Genomic DNA, 21,561 nt, shown 5'->3' with positions numbered 1-21,561 from the left:
GAGGGTGTCTGTGTTGATTTGCGGCATCATGTGTTGGAGGGCCAGGAGCTGGCGGCGTTTATTCTTCGCTCCGCTTTGGACATCTCGGAGGTGTTGGGTCGTGTCATAGCTTGTTCGGTTGACCTTAGCCGCCATGCCTGGCTTCAGGACAGTGTTTCCGGAAAACGTTCGAGAACGGTTGGTGAACCTTCCCTTAGATGGTGCTCTTTTGTTTCAGGCCCCTGCAGATTCAGCCATCCAGAGGTTCTTGGCGGGGCTTCCTCCTTCTCCTCCTCCTCCTCCTTCTCCTCCCCCTCAGTGACCTGCGTGGTGTTTTGGGTCTTGGAGGTGTTCTTCTATTGGGGCGAGTCGCCTCGGTTGTCTGTTCTGTGTGGTTAATGGCCACCCGAGTCTTCCTTGTTGGAACTGTGGTTCTGTTGGCTGCTGGCCAGCCCTTCCTGACTGTTTGTTTTTGCTTTTGGTTTTCTTACACCATGCTGGCCCTGAGATTGGTTGAGGTAAGAAATAGCTACAAGGGATTTGGTTTGTATAATGACTTGTGATCAATTGATGAGTTAGTTAACAAAGATCTAGCTCTAATGTATCCATAGGATAACAGCAAGACTTTTCTTAGGTGAAAGCAATTAATGATAAGTAGGACATAAGGGAAAAAGCACACGGAAGAATAATTTCTGAAAGATATTGTATTGGATAAATCAGCAAATAAATATACGGGGATGCAATGAATAAATCAATTAAAGCAAAAAATGTTATGGACAGATGTATGTACAAATCAACAGGTTAGTTCATAACAGTTAATCAGCTCCATAAATTCATGGGAAATAACCAGGCCAAGCAATGTACGATGGTTCATTCTTGGTGCAGGTAAATTGCTTTGGGAGATGAGTAGGTCGACGTTTCGGTCCTGGCTGCCGATGTCTGAAAGACCATCATCAAGACAGAAATGTTTTTGCAACGAGTGCCCCCTAAGTAAGAACAATATATTGTAATTACTTATTATGCCGACTGAGAAAAATCAAAGCGTGGACTCATACAATATTTTACAAAAATTAAGACAGAAAACCGTGTGCTATACATCCTAGCAATGTGACCTATCCTATTTACATTCCCAATTGGTTAGACAATTCTAAATCAAAGGCTAGTCCTTTAAAAACCATTGTTACTATGGCACAGCATAAATCAAGTTTATCAGTGTGAAATCTTCAAGTGTTATCCTTAAATTTTGACATTAAATACATGACCAGCATTGTTTAATGGTAAATCATTGTTGTTTGAAAGAAGCATAAAACAAATTGATGGACTGACTATCTTAACATAGTATTTAATACCAAGTCAAGCAGATCTTAAAAAATGGCTACTGGTAAATCAATCGGATGTCAGTGTTAGTTTAGTATGAATGTCACCAGCATTCCTATAAAAAGTCTATAAATTAAAGGACTTACTCTACAATCAGGCGAGATATGTTCAAAAGGGACGAGTAAATTTAGAAGTCACAGCAGGCTTAAGTCTGAGATTGGGCCTTCTGTGTTTTTCCTTTCTGGCTGCTTAATAAGCCTTCGTTGGGGTTTCTGCCGCAGGTCTTTTCTGTTGTCCTCTGCTGCTGAAGTTTATTCCTAAGAGGTTCCCTTGTTTTGGGACGTCACCTGCCCTTTGTGGGGTAATGGTAGCTGTTATATAGCCCTGTGTGTGTGCTGGAGAGCTGTGGTTGCATGCAGGATTCTGCACTCCGTGACTTTATAGTATGTTGCTGATGCAATCCTCTTGCTGATGCCTAGTACTAGCTTGAGTTCCGCTCCAGGGTGTTGTTCTCTGGAGTCGCTGCCCTGTTTTGCCTGGGCAGCGGTCCGTGGTCTGGCGTCATGGTCCTGTCCAGTCCCACTTCTTTTTGGGCCATGTGTGTGGTCTCCTCCCTGGGGCGTGTCTGGACTCCTCTTCGCCTTCCTGCTCTCTGCCTTCGGCTGGAGTCTGGCTTACTCAGAGTGCTTCGTTCTGTGGTGTCCTTAGCGTCTGGCGGAACTTGCCGGTGCAGACCTATTGTTTTCTCTGCACCGCTGTGCCTTCTTGGGGCTTTTGTGGGACTGTCGTCCTACCTTGTCCGTTTCTTCCGGTGGGCCTTGCACCCAGTTATACCTCTTCTCTCTGTGGGAGAAGTTGGTCGCGGACGTCTTGTCCCTTTTGCGGACGCAGTCCGTCACTGTGGGCCGTTTGCCAGTTCTTCCTGGTTGACCTTGAGTTACCCTTTTTGGCTTCTGCCTGTTTATTGCTGGCGGCGCTGTTCTGTCTGGGATTGCTGTTGCTCTGCCTCTTCTCCTTGGAGTCTCTAGGTTACTCTTCTCCTTTGGTGCTCCTCTTCCTGGCCTTGGGCGGTGGTTTGTTGCCTTGTATGGCGTGGGGTGCTTGGCCTCTTTTGGTCTTGCCTTGCTTCCCCTGCTGGGTGAAGGACAGGCTACCTCTTTCTTTTTTCCGCATCCCCTTTGGGGTTGGTAGTCTCCTGCTGGCGGGGTTCCCCTTGCCCGGGGGGACTGGGCTCCTCGTTCTGTCTTGGGTCTCGGCCCCTGTGGGACCCTCTGTTATGACCAGGCGGGTGGGGTCCTATCGCAGACCCTCCTTCCCCTTGGGTATGGCTAGGGTATCTATTCTACGTGAAGGAATCTGCGGCTAGTAGTCTATCAGATGTGCGAGTTACCTACCTTCGGTAACGATGTATCTGGTAAAGACGATTCTAGCCGCAGATTACTTCACCGCCCGCTCTTCCTCCCCGTTCTGCGAGGACTTTGGCTTGGTCTTTTGCACTTGCCTCCCTGTGGGTGGCTGTGTCTTCTATGAGTACATTCTTTCCCTCTTTCTGACTGGATGTTCGTCCTATTTAATTGTTCCTTTCCTCCCCTTTTGGCACATTGGAGGATAGGTTTGCGGGTGCTTCTGTGCCCTTATGCTCTGGTTGCTAGAGGTTGGGGCCTACCTTCCACCCCTCCATCCCTCCCTTCCCCCCTTTATTTCTAGGGTTCTGAGCCCTCTGCTATCCTCTAGGTTGGGGTCTTTTGGCTGTGCCTCTGCCCTTTGTTCCTTGTGGGGGTTGTCGCTCTCTGTGATGGGGCTGTCTTAGAGTTTTGTCGATTCTTGTATGTCTCCGACTGGCTCCCCCTTGTTGTTTTTAGTTGAGGTTGTAGTCGTGCCAGATGTTATCATGACATTTTTACATATGTCCTTTCTCTGCGGGGGGGGCTATCTCTGTATTGGCAGGGTTGCTGCTCAGGGATGGGCTCTGTTCTTTATTCTTTCCCTGCCTTTGGGTACTGCAGTGTTTGGCACTCCTCTTTATGGTGTTCCTCACCATTCCTTTCTCTGTTCTTTGGCACACTGTTTTGTCTGAAGGCTCCGCGTTGTGCTGCAGAAAAGTTCTCTGAAGAAAACTGATGTAGGTGCGCCGGGGTGGGACTTAAGTAACCTCGCTGACGTCACGTACGCGGACCACGCCTGGGCGGAGTCGTGTGATGCCGCCCCCCCTCCCCCAACCAAACAACCCCCCATTTACCCCCGGCGTGCAAGGATGCTGGGCAAATTTTTTTACAGATCCATTCTCATGCCTGGGGATAATTCTACGTGAAGGGATCTGCGGCTAGAATCGTCTCTACCAGATACATTGTTACCGAAGGTAAGTAACTCGTACGTCGTGTTGCTGAATGCAGATACAAACTTCCGATAACAGTGGGCTGAGCTTTTCTCGCAGCTGTGCACATCACTGATCTCACACAGTACATTGGAAAAATACCATTAAATGTATCTTCTCAAAATAATTATTTTAATTATTTTTACTTGACAAATAAAAATGCTTTAAATAAAGCTTTTCGTTTTCAAAGCAAGCAACACCGATACCCTCCAGTAAGTAGTGGCGGGGGTGCCTTTGCCCGTTTGTGTGCTTAAAGGATGCTGCTCAACAAATGGTGTTTTTTCTTCAGCAGCTGGTCCTGAGCCTGCAGTAAAGGATATACTTGGGTTCCACAAATAAATGATGTGCTGCAGGGTGTACTGTGTAAATACTTGTTGAAGTTAAACAGTTGTGGGTATGGGGCTGGGTTCTTAGGTTGCAAACAATCTTGAGTACTCCTTTAGGTGTTATAAGCAGTCTGGATAGTTGTGTCCCGTGCTTTACATGTCTTGTTCTGTGAGCCTGTTTTATAATCTGCGGTTATCGCTGTGACTGTAGTTTCTTGGAAGTAATGCTTTCAGTGTATGTCAGTACTGATCCTAGTGGCTTTTCTTTCATAGATGTGGGAGACTCAAAACCACCGGTCTATCATCATGTCTCGGTGGCTGGCTCCCAGGACAGCGGGGAGTCCTACCTGTCTTTGGCACTGGAGGTAGCACTCATGGGAATGGGTCAGCAGAGAGTCATGCCGGAAGGACTCTACGCCCAGGACAAAGTCTGCCGAAATGAGGAACAAATAATCTTTCGACTGCAGGAACTGGAGCTGGATCCAGTGCTCGTACAGACACTGCGCAAGCAGAGCATTCTGCTGCTGGAAGGTGAGGAGCCGAGTTCTGCTGATTGGCCACTGGCAAGGGAAGAGGATTTTTTTTAAGTGGCAGTGCAAACTAGTCAGAAATGTTATTGGGTTCCACTTGATGTTTGGGGTGCACTGTCTGATAGGCAGTAGGTTAGGTAAAGGCTTATATTGTCAACTAGGCAACACATGCTATTGCTGGGAGACACTCTGAGGAGTACTACAATTATTGTGTGCATTACAGCTTACTACTGCTGCAAGGGGGGGGGGGGGGTTTAATGACAATAAGAGTTAAATAATGTTTTCAGGGGCTAACATGTGTGATACAAGAGTCCCTTGATCCTGTGTGGGGAATGTATAGTTTCAGCAGTTTCCATTCTTTGTAACCCCTGTAAATGGAAGTGCCCCTCAAATGTATGTGCCATCTAAAACCACCTGCTGAAGAGACTAGCCTAGGCTCCAACCCGTTTTGCCTGAACGTTGGATTATGATAGTGTCTGGCCTTTGCACAGGACGGAACCTGCTGCTGTTGACATTGTGCATTAAGGAAGCTATCGATGGTAGAGTCTGCAGAAGTCTTCAACTCTGTAATTCACAAGGGTCATTTGGGGCCACTACGAACCCAGGCCATGTGAGCCTTCTAGATCTTTTCTGAGTGGGATGTATAGGATCAGACTGACAGCCCCTGCCGCCCTCACTCCCCTCCCCCTTCCCCCCTCACAAGTCAACTGTGGCATTTCTTATACCCTAGCAGTACACATAAGAGGCACTTGTGAAGACCTGTTGCCTTTCTTCCTTTCGCTGTGTGCTGTTCTCTCTGTATTAATTTATTCCCTTCAGTTAGTTTGTTGCTTGGTTACCCTCGGAGTCAAGCGTACCAAGCAAGACTTGGATAAATAAGTATACTCTCCTTTGTCCCCACTGCTCGTCTGTCATATGTACTGTTTAAAAAATGTGTATATATATATATCGAATAGTTTTTTCTGTATAACATGGCCTATAACAAGACTGTAAAGCAACAATACGTTTTACATTCATTAAATCTAGTTTGTCCCACTTTCCCTGTTGTATTTATTGCAAACATTGGTTGGATTAACGTTGAGTAGACTAAAGGCTGCTGGTTAGGTTTGTTTTATCAAGCTCTGATCACTGCTCCTTCATCTTGAACCATGCAGCACCTTCATTGCATTTTCACATCGGTTTAAAGTGTATATTGAGGCGATATGACTGTGAGGACATCAGTTTGGTGTAAAGTGATCAAATTGGGAGTGTAACACTCCTATAGCCCAGGGTAACAAGTCCTGTTCCTCATCTCAGATCAATTGACACTGCAGTATAAGCTCCATAACTCCGATAAACCGTGCTAGGTTGTAGTCCGATGTATCATCTCTGGGAGCTAAAGCGATGTTGAGAATTAGTATTCAGTTCAATGCAATGAACATCGACCTTCCAAGTCGCTAGGCTAGGTCTTGCTGCAGTACCTGGTCAGCTGGCTTGTGCCAGTTACTTCAGAACTGTTCAGATGCCCCCTGACTTTCGCTTTTGTATATTTGCCACTGGTGTTCTTTCACTATGGTATCGAAGGAAACTCCTCTTTGTCCATCAAGCTTAAATTACAAACCATCTTTCACAGGGGTTCCATTCAAGTGGTATATTTACTATGTTTCAATTGCTATTGATATATTGGCTATTTCCAAGGGAGGATCTGTAGACCCCGCTACTGACAATGGATTCTGCTCTGTGGTGACTATTCATCATTCTAAGAGCCAGGATACCTGTAGCGTGGCAGTTTTGCGCTTTATAAGTTCTGATGTCAATTCAAGAATGCACTTGCGACTCCGCTGTTGCCCCAGATCAACCTCTGTTCCCCCTGTCTGTTATTGGAATTATTTTGAAAGAGCTTATGTTATTGAAGTTACATGCACAGTGTGAATCTTCGAGCAAGACTTGATCGATGGTACTGTACTAAACACTTTTGCCAAGTAACAAAGTCCCATGCTGAAATTGCTGATTTGTGAAGTACTCAGAGCTGTAGGAATGGGAAGGTGCACTTTGACAATAAAGTTTAATGTAATGGTTTTGCATTCATCTTTAACCCCTTGGCTGCTGCCGTCTGCCAACGGTCGTCGCGTGCACTACCTTGGTAGTGCTGAGAACGTCCGTTGGCCGACGCTGCCCCACCCGTTTTTCGAACGTTCAGCACTGGAGCTGAACGTTCGATGCACTCAAGGTGTTAATAACCGATGGAAGTGTGTAATTCTTTTCACATGTAAAGCACTGATAATAAGGATTTACTGATGGCGGTCCAGATGCCTGTGTCACAAGAATATGGAATTCAGTTGAGAACATAGCTTGCTAACCTCTGCTCTTTGCTGTTCAGGAGGACCTTTCAGTGGCTTGGGTGAGGTGATCCATCGCGAGAGTGTTCCAATGCACACATTTGCCAAGTACTTGTTCTCTGCATTACTGCCTCACGACGCGGACTTGTCGTATAAACTGGCACTGCGAGCCATGAGGTATGCAAGTTTGCAGTCTCCTGTTTCTCCTCTTTCTCCCATTATGCTCACCAGTTTTCTCCTGTTATTTTTGTAATCTCGAATGTCCCACTTGAACAGCCATTGGAGCTTAGTTACAAAATCTAAAGGGAAGTCTTGTAGCTTTGTGAAGATATAGGTGTGGTTTGTTTCTACAGCTTTTAAAATGTTCAAACTTTGGTCTATGAAAAGAAAACCTTAGATTACTAGTCAATAACTTGCACCTTTAGGAGCCTACGCTTGCCACCCTAATTGTGAGGTTCTGATTCTGATGCTGTTGCAGTTTTTAAGGTGGTTTATCACCTCTGTGCATTAGGGAACTTAAACACCGATCACCGGAGTCTTGAGAGGGAAAACTTTGGTTATTGTGCCCTACTTTGAGGATCCTTCAAGCTCCCATTTGCCCTTGGTGTTTTACACAATTTAGAAAGCTGTATAATTTGTCTTGTACAAGATATATACAATAAGTTTGACCCCTGATTAAACTGTGCATTTGCCTTAACACTGCACCTTGCATTTCCATCTCAGTGAAGAGCAAGTGTACTACCAGTTCCATAAGTGTGAGAAGACTGCCCCCATAAGCTCCATTTTATTTGCCTTTGTGAGTGTGCTGAATACCTTTTATGTCTAACTTGCATTTGTCTGTCTCTTAGGCTTCCTGTTCTGGAGACTACTGTTCCAGGTGATATTTCCCATCCTCATCAAATCGTGTCTTTGGTGCCGAGCCGCTATCCACGCTGGTTTACGCTGGGACACTTAGAGTCACAGCAGTGTGAGCTGGCATCTACCATGCTGACTGCCGCAAAAGGTTAGTTTGACGCGTCTCGTGTTCACAGAAAAAAGAGTTGCGTTAGCGTGTATGTTTAAAGAGGCAGGTGGAATGGACGTGCCAGCCCCTTATGTTTACGACTGCTGCAGTTTAAAAGTCAAATGTACCGCAGAAGGTAACATTTGAAAAAGTATGAAAAATAACCATGTATTGGTGAACTGCTTGCACGGGGTGTGGCTAAACTATCACATCATGGAGTGTCATCATTTGATGTTCGAGGCATGTGGGCTGCTGAATTCATATCTGTGCGTAGATCGCCGCCTAGTGTTGGGTCCGGATGATTGCACCTTGTTGTCCTGGAAGAGTCTTCGAAGTATCACAAGATAGGTGACTCCTCCCCTGGACTACAGTGCGCATGGGCATCTTCTCCATCCTCAGATTGTTTTTTTCCACCATTGGGTTCGGATGTTATTCCTATACTCCAACATCGGAATCGAAACTAAACTTTTCTAGAGGCCAAAAGGCCTTCGACTTCGACGGTATTGTTCTCGTTCGGTACTTCTTGACTCGATCAAGCTTTCCATCTCGACCCGGTCATCGACGCGGGCCGTTTGACTTTTTCGACGCCACGTGGGCCTGCTGTCGATGGAAAGGAGCCCGTTCAAAAGGTGCCCACAATGCCACTCCAGGTTCCCGCATACTGACAAACACACAGTATGCAACAAGTGCCTATCACCAGACCACAAGGAAGAAACCTGCCCAGCCTGCGCCCAATTCCATTAGAAGAAAACCATCCGGATTCGACGGGCCGCTAGGCAAGAGATGCAGCGACAGGCACCGGAACCAGACAACCTCTTCGAAGATGAACAAGATCTTCCAGAAGCGCAAAATTGGGATCTATAGATCGTCACCGTCGAGGATCACTCGGACTCCGATGACGAAATCCCACCGGGGCAAACCGTGAGTACATTGCCCCCGACACCAATTACCCTGTTACAGAAGGCTCCGGTCGAGGCATCGCCTAAAGGCCTTAGCCAAGATTAAGCCTACAAAGACCCCAGGTCCAAGTAACGTTATCCCAAAGAAGGTTGTAGAACCCAAGAAGGTTGTCGACCCGACGGGCGTCGAACCGAAGAAGGCTGTACAGCCAAAGGGTGTCGACCCGAAGAAGGCAGTCGAGCCAAAGGGCGCTGAACCAAAAAAGGCAGTCGAGCCAAGAAGCGCCGAACCAAAAAAGGCAGTCGAGCCAAAGCAGGCCGCCGACCCGAAGGGCGCCGAACCGAAGAAGGTAGTCGACCCAAAGAAGGCCGCTGTGCCGAAGGTCGTCGAACCGAAGAAGCTAGTCGACACAAAGGGCGTCGTACCGAAGCCTGTGGTCTAGACAGATGGTTATCTAACCAAAGAAAGACATCGAACTACAGACAAGTGCTCCTAAAAGACCGGTCAATCCGAAATAAGTCATCGACCCGACAAGACAGTCAACCTAAAAAACCTGTAGAGCAAAGAAAGCATATCAAACCTAAAGATCCGGTCCATCCGCAATCACTCGCCGACCCAGACAAAGAGACCGAGCAGAGAAAGAGCAATAAACGCACAAAAGGAGTTAAGTCCAAAGCCAGTTGAGGCAGCGGTAGCACCGACTCAGTGAAGCTGCAACGCGGACTTGGCGAAGCGGAGCAGAACCGCTGTGCAGCGTGACTAATTCAGCTAACACCGGCGTGCAGCCAACGACTAGCAGCAGAGGGGACCCTTCTTGAGCACCTTGCCCCGGACGGGGCACAAGACGGGGGCGAGAGGAATTATTTTCCTCTAACAACTTAAGCAGGTGGCGGCCACGAAGACTTGTAAACAAGCGGTGCAGCCTAGCTACAACAGGAGATTGTATTAATAATATGGACAAAAGCAAAGAGACACAGATACTCCTCCGCCCCTCCCCACAGCGCCATTTCGCGTAGATAGAGAATATAAAGTGCGCCAGCCACTATTTGAAGAAAAGAGTTAAACTTATTGACTGAAGTTACCAATGGTCACCTGCTCAGGAAAATACAGATCAGTAACAGAGCCCTGATGAGGGTTTGGGGAGTAATGACTCTAACCCGAAACGCGTCGGCAAATTCAACAGGAGCTAATTATTTCATCTAGTGACTTTGATTAAGGGACAAAAGCGTTGTTGCTCTTGTTATAAATTTTGTCTTCATAGCATTGTGATCAATGAAATAACCTAGTGTGTTTTGAATTTCTGAAATATATTCTTGTATATGTTTGTTTGGATGTAATTTGATTTATTCGTTTACGTTTTCTCTTGAAGTGTTGTCATGATGTTTTATGTGAATTTGAAATGTTTTTTACTAATTGAATGAGATTGCATTGTGTATTCCTTTTTCTGGCCTTTAAAAAATTCCAGGAATACATCAGTTTCTATCAAAATATGAGTAAGAGGTATAAATAAATGTACCAGACCAGATTTAATGAATTCTTTTATTTGGTCGTTGATCTAAATCATATTGTACATAGTGTGAGAAGGGGCAATTTCTGTGTGTTCATGAGAAAGAGCAATAAGGCGCCGAAAGTCGTCGAACCAAAAAAGGTTATCGATTCGAAGGCAATAGTCGATCCAAAAAAGTCTAAGCCAAAGAAGTCAAAGACACAGCCACGGACAGTGGAAGAAGAACTCTTCCATCCAGATCCATCAGAAGATCAGGCAAAAATATATATAAACCCTGAGACTGTTAAAGTCACAATCCTACACAGGAAGAAGAGGCCATTGGACACTGACTCTCATTCCCCCATTCCTCTAAAGAAGAAGGACTTTGGGACTTCTCCCTCCAGACCCTTCATTCCTTTCTGTCCCACTATGCCTACTACGCCTTTTGCTCCTTACTCTCCTACGCACTCTGGGGACAATGAGGGTGACACAGGGGAAGATCCTCAACATGATTATGACTATCCAGAGGATCCTAACCCTCAAGATGAACCATGGGGTGAACCTACTGATCCATATGACACGCATCCCATCCCCGACACCTCCTCATACCCAACAAAGCAGTCACCTACTGACGACACCATTGTCTTCAACCAGCTAATAGATTGGGCAGCGCAGTACCACAACGTAGACATGCACAATGACCCTATAGACGAAGACTTTTTATTTGATACATTCCCTACTTCAGAAAAGAATGTCAGAACACTTCCTATGTTGAAACGGGTATTAAAACATGCACCAGATATATTTAAAGATACAGCCAGGGCACGCGTAATCAATCCCAGGATTGAAAAGAAATATAGAGCGGCCCCTACAGACCCTACTTATATCAGAGGTCAGTTACCATTAGACTCTCTAGTAGTGGCTAATGCACGCAAAAGGGCCAACTCACAGACAACAGGAGAAGCTCCACCTCCTGATAAAGAGTCCAAAATACTAGAGGCCTCGCGTAAAAGGGTAGCATCACAGGCTTCCAATTCATGGAGAATCACAAATACACAAGCGCTACTAGCTCGTTACGACAGAGCACACTATGACCAGGTTGAAAGTTTAATGCAACACCTGCCTGAGCCTTTCAAAACCCAAGCTAATGACCTCATACAGGAGGGGAAATTTATTGCAAACGCCTCCATTAAATGTGTGCTTGACGCAGCTGACACTGCAGTCCGGTCCATTAACACTAGCGTCTTACTACGAAGACATGCATGGCTACGTTTTTCTGGCTTTAAGAACGAGGTGCAATCCACCATTCTTAACCAACCAATCAATCAAGACTTCCTTTTCGGCCCTGCAGTTGACGCCATTTTAGACAAAATGAAAAAGGATACAGAAACTGCAAAAATCAATGGGTGCATTGCAGTTTCAACAACACAGATGTTCCTTTCGACGCTCCTCATACAGAGCAGCTACACAGGGCAATTCTTCACAAACCTCATCTACATACAAAAGCAACACCCAAGGTTCCTTTAACAAGAACTCCAACAGAGGAGGTTATAGGGGCAAAAATAATAAGGGAAGAGGACGTGGAGGCAAGAACACCAGAGCCTCCACTGCCGCAAAACAGTGACTTCATCACACTACCTCCAGACCATTTAACACCGGTCGGAGGCAGAATCCAACATTTCCTACCAGTCTGGAACGCAATTACCACTGACAGGTGGGTGAGACAAATTATCCAGTATGGTTATTGCATAGAACTCACTTCTACTCCACCCAACATACCACCCAGACACCGTCCTATGTCCAAAAAACACATCACCCTGCTACAACAAGAGGTGAAATGCATGCTGGAAAAGGGGGCCATAGAGCCAGTCCCTTTCCAACACCAAGGGACAGGAGTATACTCACTATACTTCCTTATTCCCAAGAAGGACGGTTCCCTCAGACCAATATTGGACCTCAGACCCCTAAATCAATACATACTGTCGGAGCACTTCCATATGATCACACTCCTGTTGCTCCAGCAAGGAGACTTCCTAGCAACATTGGACCTCAAGGATACGTATTTTCACATACCCATCCATCCGGCTCACAGAAAATATCTCAGGTTCACAATAGGTCAACACTACCAATTCAAGGTTTTCCCCTTCGGGGTAACCACGGCTCCAAGAATGTTTACAAAATGCTTAGCGACAGTAGCTGCACATCTCAGGAGGCAACACACCCACGTGTTTCCATACCTAGACGATTGGCTAATACAAGCAAAATCGTACAAACAGTGTCTAAAAGGCACGTCTCAGGCACTTCAGCTGCTACACAGCCTATGTTTTTCAATAAACTACCCAAAATCCCACCTACAACCATCCCACACACAGCAATATCTGGGAGCTACCATACATACCTCAATGGCAAAGGCATATCCAAACTCTGCGAGGATAGCCAGCATGCAAATGCTCATTCGCAAATTTCTGCCACAACACTCTTTGCCAGCTCGAGTCTTCATGCAGCTTATAGGCATGATGGCCTCTTGCATATTCATTGTCCCCCATGCCCAAATTCAAATGCGTCCACTGCAAGAGTACCTTGCAAAACAGTGGAACCAAGCTCAAGGACTACTAAAAGACCTAGTAATGGTAGACAGTCGCGCTTACAACTCTCTGCAGTGGTTGGAACCCACAAAACCTTTCCAAGGGCCGACTGTTCCAAGAGCCGGTTCCACAACTAGTACTAACAGCGGACACATCACTGACAGGTTGGGGAGCCCACCTACTTCAATACACAGTACAAGGGCTCTGGACAATCAAACAAAAGAGACTGCATATCAATCAACTAGAGTTGCTAGCAATATTTCTAGCCCTAAAAGCATTCCAGAAATACTTGTACAACAAGACTGTGTTTATCCGGACGGACAACATAACAGCCATGTACTATATCCAGAAACAGGGAGGAACACTCTCCACAGCTGTCTCACTTGGCACAGAGCATATGGAAGTGGGCAATTCCCAAAAACATCTTTCTCCTGGCAGAACACCTCCCAGGAAAAGACAATCAAATAGCGGATCTGCTCAGCAGACACAGCCAACAACTGCACTAATGGGAGATTCACCCCCAAGTTCTCCAGCCATTCTTCAAAAAGTGGGGTCACCCAGAGATGGACCTGTTTGCCACAAAAGAAAACTCAAAATGCCAGTACTTTGCCGCCAGGTTCCCACATCCGTTGTCACAGGGCAATGCGATATGGATGAACTGGTCAGGCAGATTTGCGTACGCTTTTCCCCCAGTACCACTGATGGCACGCAAACTACGGCAACAGTCACTCACAATGATCCTAGTTGCTCCCACATGGGCAAGACAGCCATGGTACACAACGTTCCTGAAGCTTTCAGTAGTTCGTCATCAAAGGCTACGCCTCGCACCCCATCTTCTAACTCAGAACCATGGAGAAACCAGACACCCAGATCCCAATCAGATGAACCTAGCGGTCTGGCTCCTGAAGTCTTAGAATTGGATACCTTAACTTGCCTCCAGACTGCATGAATATCATTACGGAGGCAAGAAGACCAACTACTAGAGCATGCTATGCAGCTAAATGGAAGAGATTTATTATCTACTGCAACAATAACCAAATCAACCCATTAGATGCTTCCATACAGAACATTATATGTTACCTACTGCATCTTCAAAGATGCAACCTAGCATACTCTTCTATAAGACCACACCTCGCTACTATAACCGCATATCTCCAAAACAGACAACACCTTTCACTGTTTCGGGTACCAGCAATCAAGGCTTTTATGGAGGGTCTCAAAAAAGTGATTCAATCAATACACTTGTAAAGCGTGCTACTCACCCGTGAGGGTCTCAAGGCGCTGAAGAGAGGGGGTGGGGGGTGCCTGCTATTGTTCGAATAGCCAGGTCTTGAGGTGTTTCCTGAAGGTGAGATGGTCCTGGGTCAGTCGTAGGTGTGCGGGGAGGGAATTCCATGTCTTGGCTGCTAGGTAGGAGAACGATCTTCCTCCGGTGGTGGTTCTGAGAATCCGTGGGACGCTGGCGAGGGCGAGGCTGGTGGAGCGGAGCTCGCGGGTGGGAGTGTAGAACGAGAAGCGGCTGTTGAGGTATTCGGGGCCCGTGTTGTGGAGCGCTTTGTGTGCGTGGGTGAGCAGCCTGAACGTGATCCTCTTGCTGAACGGGAGCTAGTGCAGGTTTCTCAGGTGGGCGGATATGTGGCTGTGGCGAGGGATGTCGAGGACAAGTCTTGTGGAGGCGTTCTGTATGCGTTGAAGGCGTTTCTGAAGTTTGGCAGGGGTTCTTGCATACAGGGCGTTTCCGTAGTACAGTCGGCTGGTGACGAGGGCCTGGGTGACCATATTTCTGGTTTCGGTGTGGATCCACCGGAAGATCTTTCAGAGCATGCGCAGGGTGTTGAAGCATGAGGATGAGACTGCGTTGACTTGCTTGGTCATTGTGAGGGAGGAGTCAAGGATGAATCCCAGGTTTTGTGCGTGGTCTGTGGGTGTCGGTGCGGTGCCCAGCGTTGTGGGCCTCCAGGAGTCGTCCTAGGCGGATGGGAATTGCCCGAGGATGAGGACCTCCATCTTGTCAGAGTTGAGCTTCAGACGGCTGTGCTTCATCCATTCTGTGACATCTTTAATTCCGTCCTGGAAGTTGGCTTTGGCGGTGAGAGGGTCTTTGGTGACGAAGAGTATCAGTTGGGTGCCGTCGGCGTAGAAGATGATGTTGTGTTTGCGTGCGATGGTGACGAGGGGGCTCATGTAGATATTGAAGAGAGTTGGGCTGAGTGAGGAGCACTGGGGTACGCCGCAGATGATTTTGGTGGCCTCTGAGCGGAAGGGAGGGAGGCGGACTCTCTGGGTTCTGTCGGAGAGGAACGATGTGATCCAGTCCAGGGCCTTTCCTTGTATCCCAGTGTTGTAGAGGTGGGTTATTAGGGTGCGGTGGCACCCTCCTAATCTCAAAATCCCCAGCAGGAATTCAAAAGTTGCTTTCTAGCTTTAAGGCCTTTTGTGACACTAAGGGCCTAGCTATTAATGTGAGCAAAACTAAATTCCTTGTCCTGAACCCCCCTAGGAAATCTGTTATCCCTCCTGTTCTAGACTCAGTCCCACTTGAAAGAGTCAGGGAGTTCGATTATTTGGGCATTCGACTTTGTGACACCATGAATTGGAAGGCCCATCACCAAAAGGTCTTTCTGACGCACAAGAGGGTTACAGGGGCCCTGCTAAAAGAACAACGTGCCTCATCTCTCAAACCTATTGGGGCACTATTAGACATCTATAGGGCAAGGGTGGTGAGTGCGGCACTGTATGGTGCGGAACTGTGGGGTGTACAGAGAGTTGTCACCTTAACATACCTTGAAAACAACTTCCACAAGGACCTTATGAAGGTACCACACTGTACCCCCACACTCCCTCTCTTACTCGATGCAGGTACACGCCCAATAAGCGAACAAATTAGGCTACGCCCCCTCCTATTATGGGCCCAGATATGGAATGTTCCTGAATTGTGTAGTTACGCTGACGCCCTAAGAGAACTGCTTTCCCTACCCGGCTGGCTCAGGGAAGTCAAGCGGCTTCTCTATGAATTGGGCCTAGGAGAAAGCTGGGCCAATAAAACAGCTCCATCTAAACAGATGCTTAAGAAAATTTATTGGTCATGGGTGGCTAATGAGAGAACGAGTAACTCCAATCTATGCAAATCTGCTGTTGAGTTTCTTTCAATCAAGGAGCTCCCTCATAGAGAACCATACCTTGACTTGATCTGCAACCAGGGTGACAGATCGTTGTATTTCAAATTCAGGGTGGGAGTGCTTCCCATAGGGCAGTTAACCTCCACTTGGAAGCCTCCGTTGCAAACCGTTCCAAATTGCCCCTTCTGTGATTTAAGGGTTGAGTCTGTTGCCCATTTGTTGTTTGAGTGTCCCGCATATGCAGCGCCCAGCTCGAGATGGCTGAAACCACTATGCAGGAGCCTGGGAACTAGATCGTACCTGGAGGCATTACGTATATTACGATCTGATGCTCGTCCTTTTTTCGCCTGTTGCCTGGCAAAATTCCTGGGCTGGGCATGGCGGATAAGATCTGCACAGAAATTGCTGCTCCAGTAATACATTCTTGCTGTATCTACCCTTAATTCGTTCTTATGCCAGGGTAAATAATCTATTTATGATATTTTACTATTGAATTTGTAGATTTTATTCAATGTGCATTGTTATTTTGATATGTATTTTATTCACCTTTGTAATGTAATGCTTTTATGATATGCAAATATATCGAAATAAAGCTATTTACTTACTTACTTTAATTCCGTCCTGGAAGTTGGCTTTGGCGGTGAGAGGGTCTTTGGTGACGGAGAGTATCAGTTGGGTGCCGTCGGCGTAGGAGATGATGATGATGTTGTGTTTGCGTGCGATGGTGGCGAGGGGGCTCATGTAGATATTAAAGAGAGTTGGGCTGAGTGAGGAGCACTGGGGTACGCCGCAGATGATTTTGGTGGCCTCTGAGCGGAAGGGAGGGAGGCGGACTCTCTGGGTTCTGTCGGAGAGGAACAATGTGATCCAGTCCAGGGCCTTTCCTTGTATCCCAGTGTTGTAGAGGCGGGTTATTAGGGTGCGGTGGCAGACGGTGTCAAAGGCTGCCGAGAGGTCCAGGAGGATGAGAGTGGCTGTTTCTCCGTTGTCCATCAGGGTCCTGATGTCATCGGTGGCTGCGATGAGGGCGGTCTCGGTGCTGTGGTTGGCTCGAAATCCGGACTGGGATGGGTCAAATGAGTTGTTTTCTTCGAGGAATACAGTCAGCTGTTTGTTGACGGTCTCCTCGATGACTTTAGCCGGGAAGGAGAGAAGAGAAATGGGGCGGAAGTTCCTGAGGTCTTTGGGGTCCGCTGTTGGTTTCTTCAGAAGGGCGTTGATTTCTCCGTGTTTCCAGCTTTCCGGGAAGGTGGCTGACGTGAAGGAGCTGTTAATGACGTTCCGGAGGTGGGGTGCGATGATGGTGTCTGCTTTGTTGAAGATATGATGAGGGCATGGGTCAGAGGGGGAGCCGGAGTGGATGGTGTTCATGACGCGGGTGGTGTCTTCAGTGCTGATGGTGGTCCATGCGCTGAGGCTGGTGGTGGGGGTCATTGGTTTGGTGGCTGGAGGCGGAGTCTGGGGTCCGAAGCTGTCGTGTATATCTGCGATCTTGCGGTGGAAGAATGTGGCGAGGGAGTTGCAGAGGTCTTGCAACGGTGTGATGTCGTTGTTGCTGGCGCTGAGGTTGGAGAGCTCTTTGACGATGTTGAAGAGTTCCTTGCTGTTGTGGGCCTTGTTGTCCAGACGCTCTTTGAACGATGTCCTTTTGGTGGTGCTGGTCATCTGGTGGTATTCACGGGGGGCGCTCTTGAGGGCTGTCATGTTTTCTGATGTCCTTTTGTGGCGCCAATCTTTTTCGAGGTTTCGGCATGATTTCTTTGCGATTTTGAGGGCGTCTGTGAACCATGCGGTTTTTCTGTTGCTAGTCTTGACTGGGAGTTTCTTCAGAGGGGCGAGGTCATCGGCGCAGTTGGTGATCCATTGTGCGATATTGTGTGCTGTGTCGTTGGTGTCGGGGGTGTCGACAGGAGGGTTCTGGCTCAGTGATGTGGTCAGTTGGTCTGCAGTGACTTTGTTCCAGCATCTGCGGGGGATCTGTAGCGCCTGGTGGTGGGAGGTGGTCTTTTTGAAGGTGAAGTGGATGCAGCTGTGGTCGGTCCAGTGTAGTTTGGTGGAGTGACTGAAGGAGACGTGGTTGCTGGCGGAGAAGATGGGGTCGAGCGTGTGGCCGGCGAGGTGGGTGTGTCCACCAGTTGCTTGAGTCCAAGGTTGTCGAGCAGGGTGGTGGTGTTGTCGTTGTTTTTCTCCAGGTGGAAGTTCAAGTCCCCTAGGAGGATGCACTCTGGTGAGGCTAGGGAGTGCGGGCTGATTAAGTCGGCGATGGTTTTGCTGAATTGTGTCCATGGGCCCGGGGGTCTGTAGATGAGTGTTCCTCTGAGGGTGGTCTGGGGGTCGGTGTGGATCTGGAAGTGTAGGTGTTCGGCGGCGGTGAGTGAGTCTTCGGCGTTGGTCGTGACGCTGATGGAGTTCCTGTAGATGATGGCGATTCCTCCTCCAGTTTGGTTGATACGGTCCTTCTGGGTGATATTGTTGCCGTCTGGTATGGCTATGGCGATGTCAGGGGCTGAGGAGGCGTTCATCCAGGTTTCCGTGAGGAATGCGACGTCTGGTGCTGTGGTATCAAGGAGTTCCCAAAGTTCGGCGGCGTGTTTGTGGACGGAGCGGGTGTTGAACAGGATGCACTTGAGGTGGTGGTTGTTGTTGCCGTGTTCAGTGGGCGGGGTGCAGGTTTGGAGGCAGGTGAATTTGCAGGCTTGGCAGGTGAAGGGTCCATGGGTGTGCCTCGGGGTGGCTTGGTGGCAGGCGGCTGGTCATCCGGTGTTGAGTTCGGTGAGGGTGGCGCTGTCGTACCTCAGTCGGGTGCCCTGGCATCGGCTGGGGCCAGGGGTTCTGGCGCTGGGCGCAGTCCAGGCGTGGACGGGCGCAGACGGGCTTGCCTTTGGCGCGCAGCTGGGAGGGGGATCGTGTGGCGAATCAGGCACAGGGGCGGGGCCGCAGGGGAGGCAGCGGCGGGAGCGGGAAGCGAAGAACGGCGGGAAAATCTGGAGCACAGAGGCAGCAGGGGGGATGCTGACGTGGTGGGGGAGCGACCTGGCCTGTAAACAGGGTCGAGGGTCGTCAAAACACCCACCTTCACCAGTCTGAAACCTAAATATAGTACTCACCAGACTCATGGGACCTCCTTTCGAACCTCTACACACATGCGAATTGCAATTCTTAACATGGAAGGTGGCATTCTTGATTGCCATTACTTCACTCAAGCGAGTTAGCGAACTACAAGCACTAACAATTCAAGAACCCTTCATGCAGATACATGCTAACAGGGTAGTACTTAGAACAAACCCTAAGTTCATGCCAATATTAATCAATCAATAGAACTGCCAGTGTTCTTCCAAAATCCAGTTGGTAGCTGAAAGAGCCCTACACACACTAGATGTAAAGAGAGCTCTGCTTTATTATGTGGACAGAACTAAATCATTCAGAAAAACAAAACAATTATTTGTTGCTTTTTCACCACAACATAAAGGAAATCCCATATCAAAGTCAGGAATAGCCAGATGGATATATTTTTTTTTATATAAATCTTTTTATTATTTTAAAAACAAGGTAAAGGAATAGACCTACTGGGTGCCATACATTTGAACATAATAAGGCGAACAGGTACAAAAACAGGATAGATGCAGAGCAATAAAAGAATAGCTGAGACGCCCACGCTAGGGATTACAGGGTAGGATTTGCGACATTACAATCTACGGCCCAACTTAGGCGCAACCTGCCCACCCATAGAATCAGGATAGTAAAAGAAGCATGGTCACCAGATACTGGAATATAGTCAAGATCATGATAATTCGCCAATATTACGTACTAAAGAGAAACTGAAAGAGAGAGTGAAGAGAAAGAAACCATAAAAAATGAAATACAAAAACAAAACAATAAACCCATCCCCCCCACCCTGCACCCCTGCATATGGCTATCGCCTAACCCCAACTAGCAGTGTGCCTGTCGCCCTAACTAACTAAGTACTGAAAGTAGAAAAAGTGGAGGAGTAGAGTTTCATACAGGCTCCTGGTCTCCCTTCCCCCTGTGAGAAACAAACAACCCCTGTAGTAACCAAAAAGCTATCAGGAATTATAGACCGAATAAAACAGGGGATGTTTTAAACACCGCCAATCTCCCGCCAGCATAATGGTAGCAAATCCTGTGTCCTCTAAAGCCCCGAAATCAGACCCAGTCAGTCAATCTCATCCTTGGCCCTTCCGATCTTTCATGCGAACTCCATCCGGTAGAACCACCGTAGTCACAGGAGAATCGAAGTGCGAAAGGAGTTCAATAAAGTTCAGTGTGGGACGAGTCAAAAAACGTTAAGTCCTTGCAAATCTCAGCCGCACGTAAGCTCTCCCTCACCGACATTAAGTCCAGATGTTGTTTCCTCCGTGAACGTAGTAAAACTGCCAGGGAGGGAAAAGATGTTGTTGCCATCCGATAGTCACCAATGGAAGTCTCCGGGAGTGGAGAACCGAGTAGATCTACCTCAGTCGATAGCAATGGTGGTTGCGACAATCCTTTCGAAGCACCAAGTTTGCAATTATTTATTTGTACACTGACCAAGGGCATCATTACTTCTTCCTGCACGGGGCCCTCATCCTCCATTACTATGTGCATCGTGGGAAACTCAGTTCGTTTTAGATCTTGCAATGGATCAGAGCCCGGACTCAGACGCCCAGTTTCAACTTCACCAGCGATCATTTTGTGGACAATGGCTTCCAGATGTAAATGAAATGCCCCGATGGGGGCCAGTATGGTCCTCAACGCCGGCTCACACTTCATCCGACCCATCTCCGCTCGCTCGATTTCAAACATAATCGTATTCCCCGGAGAGCCGGGCCTCTCCGGGGGAATAGGCAAGAGCGGAGAGGACGGCAATGGAGGGCGCCATCTCGGTTAAACAGCTGCGATCTGCATTCCGCTACCGCGAGCGAGGACCCCAACCCAGCAGACCCCGGCGGCGGCAAACCGGGTCTCCGGGACGGGACCCCCCCCCCCCCCCCCCCCACAAACCACAGACTTATCTTGTCACCACTCCTTCAATAGCAACCAGACCAAATGACCCCCATCAGAATCGGCGAGGATAACCTCCACTGCAAGAGACCGGACCCTGCCTGAGTCCCACGGCCGATGTTGTTCAACTGTAGCCCGGCTGAGTCAGTACTCGAGGCCCCGGCTCACAAGCTGGGTTAGGCCGAAATTCAAAACACGATACAACTCCTTCAATCAAGGCGATAAAATTCTCGGTATTGTACCATCAGACTCAGCAACAGTTCATTCACACGGAGGTCGGGCGTAAGATCAGGATATATGACAGGATCATCTGGCTGAAGACGGAGGTCGGCCGAGCCGGGAGCCTAGGCGGCCATCTTGTTTGCTAGCGTAGCTCCTCCCCAGCCAGATGGATAGTTAAATGCATTCAAATATGTTATCAAAAAGCTAAACGCACGTTAACTGTCCCCCCAAGAGCACACACTACGCGCAAAATGGGGGCATCCATGGCTTTCCTAGGGAATATTCCTCTTGAAAACATATGTAGAGCAGCCACATGGTCTACTATACACACTTTCACAAAACACTACTGTGTAGACATACAAGCCAAGCAGCCAGCTGCTGTAGGCCAGGTTGTCCTCAAA

At 47.9% G+C, this 21,561-nt stretch overlaps 1 protein-coding gene across 1 annotated transcript in view; it reads left to right on the top strand.

The window, feature by feature from the left end:
• Positions 1 to 21,561, top strand: part of ZSWIM5 (zinc finger SWIM-type containing 5) — a 271,830-nt gene that overhangs the window by 221,503 nt on the left and 28,766 nt on the right. Inside the window, exons 9-11 of the mRNA XM_086952301.1 lie at positions 4,270 to 4,527; positions 6,886 to 7,021; positions 7,693 to 7,847. Of these exons, the coding sequence (XP_086808427.1) occupies positions 4,270 to 4,527; positions 6,886 to 7,021; positions 7,693 to 7,847 (549 nt within the window). The remainder of the gene's footprint in view (positions 1 to 4,269; positions 4,528 to 6,885; positions 7,022 to 7,692; positions 7,848 to 21,561) is intronic.

Source organism: Lissotriton vulgaris, chromosome 1_1, assembly GCF_964263255.1.
Source record: "Lissotriton vulgaris chromosome 1_1, aLisVul1.2, whole genome shotgun sequence".
In the NCBI taxonomy this organism is placed as follows: Eukaryota; Metazoa; Chordata; class Amphibia; order Caudata; family Salamandridae; genus Lissotriton; species Lissotriton vulgaris.
The sequence above is the reverse complement of the archived record's forward strand: the minus strand, read 5'-3'. Positions and strand labels throughout refer to the sequence as shown.